This window comes from Onychostoma macrolepis, chromosome 07, assembly GCF_012432095.1.
Source record: "Onychostoma macrolepis isolate SWU-2019 chromosome 07, ASM1243209v1, whole genome shotgun sequence".
NCBI classification, from domain to species: domain Eukaryota; kingdom Metazoa; phylum Chordata; class Actinopteri; order Cypriniformes; family Cyprinidae; genus Onychostoma; species Onychostoma macrolepis.
The window spans coordinates 45,324,756-45,337,273 of record NC_081161.1 but is presented as its reverse complement, the minus strand read 5'-3'; the positions used below and the strand labels follow the sequence as shown (position 1 = coordinate 45,337,273).

At 33.5% G+C, this 12,518-nt stretch overlaps 1 protein-coding gene across 2 annotated transcripts in view; it reads right to left on the bottom strand.

Moving 5' to 3' along the window:
- The window catches only part of ndrg2 (NDRG family member 2), a 44,949-nt gene that overhangs the window by 24,802 nt on the left and 7,629 nt on the right, over positions 1–12,518 (bottom strand). Inside the window, exons 2-4 of one of the 2 annotated variants that reach the window (XM_058781577.1) lie at positions 1,311–1,392; positions 330–371; positions 2–107 (exon numbers count right to left, since the gene is read on the bottom strand). In XM_058781577.1, coding sequence (XP_058637560.1) covers positions 2–107; positions 330–371; positions 1,311–1,385 — 223 coding nt within the window. In that variant the 5' untranslated portion in view covers positions 1,386–1,392. Of the gene's footprint in view, position 1; positions 108–329; positions 372–1,310; positions 1,418–12,518 lie in introns of those variants that run through there. The other variant, XM_058781576.1, reaches the window with a different exon arrangement.

Genomic DNA, 12,518 nt, shown 5'->3' with positions numbered 1-12,518 from the left:
CTGTCCATTCCCACATCATGGAAGGTCAGTATGGCCGGTCTGCGAGCGTTTCCGGCGCCGTGAACCGTCACGTGCAGCACACCGTGAGGCGTCTCGACGCTGTGTTCCTGCACAAACACACAGAAAGAGATGAACGTTCAATAAAATCATGCTTATATGCACATAGAATTTAAGATAATGGAAAGTAAAAATGGGTAGCTGACATGACAAGTGTGAGATCCTAAGCTAGATCTAAACCCGACTTGTTCAAAGAAAAAAACATTAATGAACCTGTCAACTATAAGAAACATGTATATCAGTCATGTATATCCAGCAGAATTGTATCTCACCTGGCCTTGATCCAGCAGTATTCGGGCCGCAATCTCTACGTCCTGAAAACAATCACACAATCTCAATATCAGCTGCAAAAACAATATCTCCGTTTACTATGCATGTCTAAAAAATACCTCAAGCTGAGTTCAAAGAAACAGTTTGTAGTTTATTGAACCCACAATAATTTTGTTATTTGACAAACCCAGCAGGAATATATAAAAAGTGAAAATGCAGCATAACATATTTGGGGTCCTAATGGCAAAGCAAGGAACATTTTTAAATATGTCTATAGAGTTTTTATTACTTTTTATTTCATTTGTTAGTTTTTTAACACTTCAAATTCATGTTAAATTAAAGTCCAAAATGATAATAAAATAAGTGTGTTTTATATTCAAGAAAGAAAAAAAAAACGATTGACACTCATCCAATTAGTGTGAATTATCCTTACTGTACAAATCATTATCCCAGTGTTTGTTTGTTTTTTGGAGAATGTTATATTTGAGAATGTGGAAGTTCTTCAAATGTGCAGCAGGTGGCAGCAAAACATAAGTTAATGACAGATAAGTGCATGTTTAATGTGTGTGTGTGTGTGTGTGTGTGTGTGTGTGTGTGTACTGGTATTCACTACATTATGATAGTATCCCCACAAGTATAGTTATATCAGTAAATTTTGACCTTGTGGGGACATTTTTATTCCCTAATGAGGAAACAAGCTTATAAATCATACAGAATGAAATGTTTTGAAAATTAAAATTTCCTGTAGTTGTGTGTGAGGGGTAGGGTTAGGGTAAGGCTATACAAAAAATACAGTTTGTACAGTACAGAAACCATGGAATGAACCCATAATGAGAGGAATACGTGTGTGTGTGTGTGTGTGTGTGTGTGTGTGTGTGTGTGTGTGTGTGTGTGTGTGTGTGTGTGTGTGTGTGTGTGTGTGTGTGTGTGTGTGTGTGTGTGTGTGTGTGTGTGTGTGTGAGTGTGTGTGTGTGTTTGATGACCTTCACAGCGTCAGATTGACCCGGCAGTAAAGGCTTCTCCTCCGTGATGGCGATCTCCTGCATTTCAGTCGTCATGGTGATCTTTACACTCTCCTGAAACAGAAGAATGCATCGTAAACATTGCGATCAAAAAACGACCTCTTAACAATGAGAACACACACATTCCGGCGAGACCGTCACGACTCCGCTGGGCTTTACTCACCTTAATTAGAAATTACAGCAAGAACAAATTAACATAGAGACAGAGAGAGAGAGAGAGAGAGCGAGAGACAGAGAGAGAGAGAGAGAGAGAGACAGATGACTTCTAATAAACTCTCCTGCAGTGCTGGGAAAAAATCCACTAACAAAAATAAGTTCTAACAACATTTGTTTAACGTTCATGTTATGTTACGATGTTTCATTATTTCTGAACATAATTTTTTGTTTAATGTTTCAATGAATATGTTTATATTAATTCAAATTATAAAAGGGTTCAAACATAAGCTATTATTATTATTATTATTATTATTACGTCACATGCATGCATTTAAAATCAAGTAACTTTTGAAGTATCCCAAACTGTTAATGATATAATAATAGTCAATAAAATGTGTTATGCCTGCTTATGTTCTCTATCTATTATTCAGTTGTCTCTAATGATCAAACAACCAATTATTTTTGTATTTTTATTTATTTATGTATTGGTGATAAAGTTTTGAGAACATTATTAAAGACCAAATAATTGTCTATTAAAGTTACTGGAAGAATGATAATTTGTAACATTAGCAGAACGTTCTGGGAACGTTCACTGTTCACTGGGAAAGAACTGGTTCTTATTCTTATTCTGGTTCTTATGCAGATTTTTGAAGATCTGCATATTTCTGTCAATGTGGGCTGAATTCCATGGTAAAATACAGTAGGTCTATTATTACAGTGCTTCCTGCACCACTAATGAAATGATGCTTTGTCATTTTGTTATTAGATTAATTTTGAAATTAAAGTGATAACACAAAATAATGCAAACACAAACATAATAAGTGCAGACAACAACATCCAGCATGAGTGGTCAAGTGTGGGAAAACTCTTATGATGATTGCTTAATGAATCTTTAAAGATTCAGCTTTGACTCACTGAATCATTTGGAACTTCTTCAATAAACCACATGGAGTAACTAATGCAAACTCAAGACTTTTAGCTATATTTCTTTTCAATATGCCTCAACCGAATGTCAACCATGTTATCTGGTTTTTAATGAAACTTATTCTGGACCAGAAGAAACAGAAAGAGAGCGTCTGACCAATAAGTAAAGTGAGTAACCTTAAAACACAAGTGAACTGTGGTTATACTGGATCTAAATCCAACTATACTACTGGAATGGAAAGAAAAAAGGAAAAAAAATACATCAAAAAGTTCTTTGCAGTCGATCATACGCAAAGTGATTAAGGTAAAATTAATTACTTTCCAAAAGTAATATGACCCGAAAACAAATCAAAACACACACTTCTGCTTATGAATATCTACTTATTTGCTTCATACTAACCCCTACTTTCCTTCAAAGCACTGAAACCACAAACTTTGTAAAAACCAGACCAGTACAGCGATTAGTTCTTCCACACAAGAGCTCAAATCAGTCCTGAAAGTTTTAAACCTGATTTTGTAGACTCGTATAAACCTGGATATTGCGCTGCATGCAGGTGATCTGACGATGGCAATTTATTCATACAGAGGAAAAGTCCAACTTTTTGTGGGGTTTTTAAATGAGTTATTACTTTGAAATGAATCTAATGACTCACTGAATCATTTGGAACGACTCCTATGAACCACATGAAGCAATACTGCAAATTCAAGACTTGTGGCTTTTTTTTTTTTCTTTTCAACATGTTTCTCCCTAATGTCAACCAGAATATTTGGTCCTCATAGAAACTTTTTCTGGACCAGAAGGGACAGGAAGATACATCTGACCAATATGAAAAATCACTAACCCTGAATATTGCACTGCATGCAGGCGAACTTTGGAAATTCATAAATATGGGGGAAAAGTCCGTCTTTTGTGGGTATTTTAAGTTGTAAAGCTGCATGTTTGTTCTGATGTGGCATCAATGTGTGTGTGTGTGTGTGTGTGTGTGTGTGTGTGTGTGTGTGTGTGTGTGTGTGAGTGTGAGTGTGTGTGTTCTGGCTTCAGGGGGCCGTTTCTTCTCTGTGGTTCAACCAGGAACGATCAGTCTCCACAGCAAACCCTGTGTCTCTGATGCCCAATAGCTGACTCTCATCTGCAGTTGGTCAGTGGAGTCACATTATCATCATCATCATCATACACATGCCAAAAATACTCCTGACGGGGAACAACGCTCGCCAACTGTGAGAACTGTGACAAATTAAAGGTCTCCAAGGAGGAAAATCCATTACAATCTATTAACCCCATGCTGTGATAAAATACAGTACAAGACCACAAAAGGACATGTGTTACAGAGATTTTACCCTGGTTATAGGTTTAAAGCTGCAAAGTGATATTTCTAGCATCACCAAATGTGACTGCAAAAATAGTGACCCCAAAATGGATTTACAGCTACTTCAAATATGGTTTAAAATATGTTTTATTATGACAATAAAACATATTTAAAAATAAAACATAAATCAAAATAAAAAAAATAAAAAAACACAGAAAGAGGCTGACAATGTGCAAAGAAAGTGTACTTAATTCTATTGAATGCATACATTAAATCTAAGGTTACTTAAGTTTACTTTAAGACTGCATTTGTGATTATGTTTCTTCATACTTAAGTACACTTTTAAAAGAATGAAAATTAAAAGCTTTACATTAAAGCACATTTTAAATCATATGTTTAAACTACGTGCAGACAATAAAATATTAATTAAATAAAAAGTTACTTAAGTTTTTGTGACTGTTTCTTTACACACTTAGATACAATTTTAAATAGTCAAATTATATATTTTTTTATTTTAAAGTAAATTTTAATTCATATTTTTATAAGACTGTACTTGCAGACAATATATAAAAATGTTACTTATACTGACTTAGTTTTTCACACTGTTTAAAAGACTTAAGTACACTTTTAAATTATCTCAACACAATTAAGCACACGTTTTACATAGTCAAAATAAAAGTCATACTTTAAAGTACATTTAAAATTGTATATTGAGAAAAACAAAAACTCTACTTGCAGTCAGTGTAGTATTAACCAAATTATAGATTACTTAAGTGTACTTATAAAATATAAACTTATATAAAAAAGACTGTTTCTAAACATACTTTTAAGTAATGCAAAACCAAAGGTTTTACATAAAAGTACATTTTAAATTGCATACATTTTTAAAACTGTACTTACAGACAATATAATATTAATGAAATACAATGTTACATAAGTGTACTTAAAAAGACTGTTTTCACGATTATGTTTCTTAAGTTCAATTTTAAATAATGTTAAAGTAAATGTTTTACATTAAATTATGTTAAATCATGTTTTAAAGATAATTTGTCATGATTAAAATTATGAAATTGGATATGAACATTTATCTAAGTCTTACTTAAAGTTGAAATGATTGCATTTAATATACATTAACCAGTTTTCATTTAATTATAAATAATATAAATGTCCAAAAAAACATTACATTTAGTTTGCAATAAGTATATTTTTAAAGTACATTATTGAGTATGCTGAAGTGCACTTCTTTTTCACAAAGCTGAGAAACCCTGAACCTGAGAAATCATGCTTTTGCAAGACGTCAATAGAGTTCATGCCGTGTTTTCAGACAGTATTTATTGATCATGCTGTGTTATTGATCAGCTTTGGGCCGCTGCCGGAGATGCACGACGTGTCATAAACGAGTCCAGAGGCCATTAGTCATGTGACCGAGGGGAGCCGTTAACATCCAGCTTTCTTCATCTCCTCAACGCCCGTTATCCTCTCGTCTGAGTCTCTCGCTGCTCTCAGAATGAGTCACTCAGACTTCAGAGCATATAATAACAGCTAAACCGACAGGAGACAGTCTGTCACGGGGAAGAACGACAGAAAAAGAAACGTCGAGGATAAAATAGAAATAAATGACAGAAAATGTGTGAAAGAAAAATAAGCAGTGTAGGAGGATTGAGAAGAATCTCACAAAAACCTGTCAAGAACATGTCTAGGTCACATCTAGAGACAAAATCAAAAGGAAAAATATAAGAATTATAATACAGCTATAATATATTTAAAATATAAAATATTTGAAATATTTAAATGAGCTTAATAAAATATTTTGTTCAAAGAAAATTAAGTCTATTTTTAGGAGGGTTCAAAAATAAGTGTACTTCTTTAAAGCATGGCAAGATTTTTAAAACATAAAAATTTTTTAAAACAAAAAATAAAACATTATTAAAGAAAAAATAAGCAGTGTAGGAGGCTTGAGATGAATCTCAGAAAAGCATGTCAAAAAAAGTCCATGCCACATTTACTGACAAAATCAAAAGAAAAAAAATTTAATTAATATATTTAAAATGTTTGGAAATATTTAATTAATTAAAATATTTTGCTCAAAGAAAATTGAGTCTATTTTTTTAGCAAGGTTTGCACATCTTTAAAGCATGACAAGAGATGATTAAAACATTATTAAAGACAAATAAGCAGCGCTGGATGATTGAGATTAATCTCACAAATCCTGTCAAGAACAAGAATAATCAGTACATTTAAAATGTAAAATATTTAAATTAGTTAAGTAAAATACTTGCTCAAAGATAAAGAAGACTTTTTTATTTTAAAGGGGTCCTATTATGCTCTTTTACAAAGTCTTGATTTTGTTTTGGGGGTGTACTAGAACATGCTGTCATGCTTGGTGGTTCGAAAATCGCATTATTTTTCACATAATTTACATTATTACAACACCTCTCTCCTCAGCCTTACACAAACGGCTCAATTAGTTCTGGGTTTGATGAAGGCCCGCCTTCTGAAAAACGAAATGTGTTGTGATTGGTTAGCTGTCCCAGTGCGTTGTGATTGGCGAACAGCTTAGACGGTGTTTCAGTATTGCCCCGCCCCTTGCCAAAACAGCAAGTTCGTCAATATTGCTTTATCAATTCACACCTCGAGAATATTGAGGATCGCACAGAACCTTTGCACGCACACATATTGCAAAACATTAACATTATTGTTTTGTTTTTTAATCACGTTTTAGATAGGATGTCAACAACCGCTTAAAAATGAATATACATTTACTATGTACAGATTAGTGCAGCGATAATATGTAATATGTTTATTGTTCTTTAATTCTAACATTATAAGATGAATTGCAGTGAAACTGTTATACAGTCGAATTTATTTATACCATAGTCTCATAATTGAAGTGTAAATTCTGCAGATTACATCATTGCCCAGTATTGTACTGTCAGCAATTTATAGGAACTGTTATGTGTCTCAGCGAAAGCTTTTTGGCAAAACTGTACTCTGTACTCCCTCATGTTGTGGAAGCTGTCCTCAGTAAAATGTACACAGTACCAAATTGGGGTTAAAATGCTCAGGAACAGAGTTAAAAATAAATTGCAACCACTGTTTCCTGACGTCGTCCGCTTTAGGAAGGAAAAAGACGTTTGGGCACGGGGGTGAAAAAACAGCGTTTCTTCGACATGGCGAAAACTTGACGCTACAACAGCATGTCTTCTCATTGGCGTCTTGTCTGATGCACTCAACTTTGACCCTCCCCACCCCCCAACCATTCGAATTTCTGTAGGCAGGGTTTATTTTAATGATATTCTAATGATGATGATGAATGATGCATTTGTGATATCACAAAAACCCCAGAAAAAAAGTCTGTAGTCCAAATGAACCGTTCGTTGTAGTTCTTGAAAAGGGATTTTTTAAAAAATGAAATATTTCCCTTTGGAGTGGACTTTGAGATTTTGTTATTCAAAAGTGAAAAAGCATAACAAGACCCCTTTAAGTCTGTTATTGCACTGAGAATATTGGAGAGAAGAAAAAAGACGGAAATAAGGTATTCAGACACACACACACAAAAAATCAATTAGAATTTGGGTGCAAAATATTGTTTAGTCATCGTAGAAACATTTTAAAATATTATATATATATTATTTTATTTTATTTCTTTATTTCTTTCATTTTAATTCATTTTCATATATTAATGCTAAATATAATTTCCTACTGTTCTGTAGGGTTTTTTTTTTTTTTTTTTTTTGTGGTGAAATATAATCTGAGATCCACCCCTTGAGGCTGTTAAAATGAACTCCATAAACATACACACTTAAAATATTCAAGCCACAAAGTCTCATGACTCCAATCAGCAGTGACGAAAACAGCACAAACCCAAATGCAATTTGCTTCTGAAGAGACTGCTGGAGTTGATTCAGAGGAATATTGGCATGGAGAGGGAAAGAGAAGTGAAAGCAGGCCACGAGTCTATTGACAGACTCTAATGGATGCTGCGCAGGAGTGAACGGATCGATACGAACCACTCAGTTATGACACACAGCCCGTCTCTCTTCTGGCTCCAGTGCAAACCAGACATGCTAATATGTTCAGAATATGCAGATATATTCAACTCACGCCCTGCACTGTAAAAGACAATCATCTAGTCTGGAATCTGACGCTGAACGTTTCTCATGCTGAAATCTGACTGGAAACAGTGAATGGGTTTGTCTTGCTCAGCTGAAACTTTGTTGAAATGCAATCAAGTGTTTCAAAAGTTCACATTCCCAGCATCCACAACTCATTTTACTTCTATTATGTGATAAAACAGCATATTCAAAATAAACATTTAGGACTTAATTACACAAAATGCATGTAAGGAGATGCATATATCTGCACAAACAACATGGTGCAATCGACTGGACAGCAAGTTCATTTACTCTGGTTTTGATTGCGCAGCCCAAAGCAGCAGGAAGTTGTGCAACACATGAATTTGACAAAGATTTCTCTGTTACAAACCCCTATGAGACCCAAATGACGTGATGGAGTTAGTTAAAACCATATTAAACAGCACTGACGAGGAAAACAGTGGAAAACCTTCTGCCAGGAACAAACATAAATAAGCCTTTCAATCCACACATCTACACAAAAGCAGGTATTTGGACAGAAATGTCGCATAATCATACTAAATCTTATTTTACAGCATTCACAGATGTTGTAGTTGTAAATATCAGTATGTTGAATGATAACGCTTGATTGTGCAGTTACACTGCATGCAAACTGTGTAAAGCAACCTTAATATGACTGGAATTGATCAAATGTTTTGCGCAAGTACGATTTTTTATTTTATTTATTTATTTTTTTTGTAAAGACAATGATGCATTAAATAGATCAAAAGTGATAGTAAAGACATTTATATTGTTACAAAAGGTTTCTAGGATCTGTGAATCCTGAAAAATGTAATGTATCACAGTTTCCACAGAAATATTGGGCAGCGCAACTGTTTTTAAACATTGATAATATTCTGAAATGTTTCTCGAGCAGCAAATCAGTATATTAGAATGATTTCTGAAGATCATGTGACACTGAAGACTGGAGTAATGATGCTGAAAATACAGCTGCGCATCACAGAAGTAAATTACATTTTAGCATAGAAATTACTATTATTTGAAATGATAATAATATTTCACAATTTTGCTGTTTTTACTGTATTTTTGATTAAATAAATGCAGCCTTGGCGAGCAAAAGAGACTTCTTCATTATAAATCTCATCAAACCAAAACATTTGAGCTAGAGTTTAGAAAAGTGCAAAACATTATAGAAAGACTTTATTATGGCTGAGGAAATAACACAGACACAGAAAAAAAAGATAAATACTGAGATGCTAGCGGTTACACAATCATTGGCCCTGATACAGAACTGTCTCTCTCTCTCATGGCCTGCTTATGCTAGAGTTCAAAAACAACTCCGGTGAGAACTGCTAAACAACTCCACTGCTGTTTTCACGTCTTTCTCTCCGGTTCCTCTGCCAGCACATCCCTCCTTCACTCCTGCGCATCAATAAATGCAGGAATGCAAGAGGAAACCATGACGCTCCTGCGAGACCCGCACCAAAACTGCACCAGCTTTTCTCATTTCCCAAAGGAAAACATTATTGCTCAGCAGTTTCTATTGCATGGCTCATGATTAAATGCAAAGGTGCAAGACGGCAAAGTTAAAGACTTAGCTTTACACAAGAAGCGATATCTGCCAATGGGGTCAGGAAAAGCAGCGGAAGTCAAAGGGAAAGAAGTTTATTTTTATGACCCTATTAGCAGATATCTTTATTTGATTTAATTATAAACTCATTTCAATTTCTCAGAAAACAAGACGTCTTATCTTGCTTCATTTTGCATCACATGTATGAAAGCCAATTTCTGCCACATAAGAAACATGTCATGCTTTGGTAAATCATAATTATGGGATATAAAAAGTCTTAATTATGAGATACATTTTGACAAATTAAATCATAATTGCGAGATTTAAAAAAAACAAGAAAAAAAGAAAGAAAGAAAAAACAAGAAAAAAACAATGGACACTTGTGTTTTTATTATGCCTATCTAGGCCTTTTATCTCATAATTATGACATTTTATTTAATAATTAATTTTGGTGTCATGAATGTTTTATGTCACAACTGGAGTTTTTAAATATTTTTCTTTAATCTCATAATTCTTAGTATGTCACAATTTTTGACTTTTTATCTCATAATAACTTTTTTGTAATCATGACATTTGATCTCATAATTTAGTTGACGTAACTTTGAATTTTTGCCATAATTATGACTTATGTAATAATGGCTATTTCATAGTTTTTATTCTTGTATCATTATGTGCACATCATTATTTTATTAATAATAATAATATTAATAATGATGTTTTATTTATATAGCACCTTTCCAGGGCTCAAGGACGCTTTACACTGTACATTCAACAAGAAAACAATAACACTATTTTTACATTTTACATTCATTTTATGTAATATTTATAGTTTCCCAAAGCATGATTTTTTTTTTTCTAACGTTGTTTTTTTGTTTGTTTTTAAAATGTGGTGAAAATGGGTTTTCATACATATAAATCTTAATTTAAAACAGTTTAGATATTTGGAGACTGCAAAACAAGACTGAAATACTGAGGATGGAAATCACTTTTGTAGATTTGATCAAATCCCTATATAGCAACAATAACAGTGATGCTTGACTTAAGAAAACACCACTAACAAGTCAACAGTTGAAATCCAGTAAAGAAAACAGAGCGAAAGAAACATGAAATACCGTGACTACACCAAACTCACAACTCAGATGGCATGTGGACACTGACGACGTGCTGATCTGGGGTTTTTCCCAGTTTTGGGTTTTATGATTGAACTGCTGTGGGTACAGATGAGAGGAGCTGGATCTGACTGACTGTAGCAGTACGGCGGATATTGAGGGTTTCAATCAAAAGAAGAGGACAGAAAGCTGGAAGAGGATTGTGTGTCGTCGACCCAAACAATGATTCAGCAAGAGCTGAGGATTCTGTGTGCTTCTGTGTATCGAGAACTAATATTTACAGGATTACACCGATATGAGCAGGAGCAGGGTGTGCATCATTTTTACACTGATTACATGCATAATCGCAGAGAGAAATGAGAATTACCAGAGCTTAATATTGGGTCAATACAATTTCACCCTTGATTTTACAATGGCTCCATCTCAATAACGAATATCTTTGTAATATTATTATTATTATTATTATTATTAATTGCTTTGAATGCATGCTTTTTTTTTTTTTTTTCAATCCAGTATGCAATATAAAACTGAATCAATCTTTTTTTCTTCTTCTTCTTTAAGTCCTGTTTTCTAGAAAACAAAAACATCTAAATTAAATGAATGCTTAAAACAAGAAAAAAATAAATAGAAATCTGCCAATGGGGTCAGAAAATAAACATAATTCAAAGGGAAAACAAGACTATTTTTGGCAGATATTTGTTCTTATTTGAATCAGAAAGTCACTTCAATTTGGCCACTTTCTTGGGAAACAAGACTTATCTTAAATCAATTTGCTTCTCAACTAAATGAATTTTTACTGAAAAATGTTACGATATTTTACTGAAAAGCAAAAATACTGAGGAAGAAACACATTTTTCAGACCTACAGTACCAAATGTCTCTGGAAATCTGCAGGTTGAGTTTCAGTTTGGTAGTAGGGCAGGACACGTTTAGAGGTTTGGCTGTATTTTTAGGCGTCACGATAAAGGACACTGGGATATGTTGTGACCGCGCTATTCTTGGGCCAGCAGTTGTATATTGGTGTGGATTACTTTCCTCAAGACGTCAGGCCACATGTGACTGCCCAGCACCTACGCAAACCTCAAGTAATGTTTGGAAAACATACCAAAACATTACGACAGAGCTTGACAGAATCACATTTTCATGTTATAAACACTGCACTGTCCATCAAGACAGCAGTTCATTGAACACTGTATTTAAGGAAAAGAGAAACGACCTCAGTCAGTCTCATGGTCGTTTAGAGGAACGTCCTTGTTGTAGTGACCCAGAGCTGAGGACGGTGTAGTGTGACGTTACTGGTAAATGTGTGTGTTAACTGAGTGCTATTTCAAGAGTTCAGCCATGTTGGGCTGAGACGCCCTGAGAGACCTCGAAAACAAAAAACACCCGCAAAGAGTTTGTGTGGAGAGGTCAAATCTAGAGTTGAATGTGGTGTACAGATAGATAGATAGATAGATAGATAGATAGATAGATAGATAGATAGATAGATAGATAGATAGATAGATAGATAGATAGATAGATAGATAGATAGATAGATAGATAGATAGATAGATAGAAATAAAAATAAATAAATCATTTGAAACAGTGTTTGTGTGGGTTTACTCTGCTTTAGGGACAAAATTGCAAAAAAAAAAAATATATATATATATATATATATATATATTAATTCTGACAAAACCTCCTCAAAGTTAAAGTTTAAAAAAAAAAAATCTTTAAAAGGGTAATAAGAAATAAATTTAATTTGTAGGTTAATAAAAAGTTTTTACAAAAATATTGATTAAATAAATTTAAAAATAGGTTTACTGAACTTGAACATAAACAATTGCAATATATATATATATATATATATATATATATAATTAATTAATTAATAAATAAAAAGTGTGATCATACTTTTAACTATGATTGAGTTATAAAGTAACTGTAAATGTACTTTCATCATCTTTCCCTGCTGCTGAGAGACTCAATAATTGTAAGAGGTTGTACTGGTGCGACTTTAAAAATGCCACA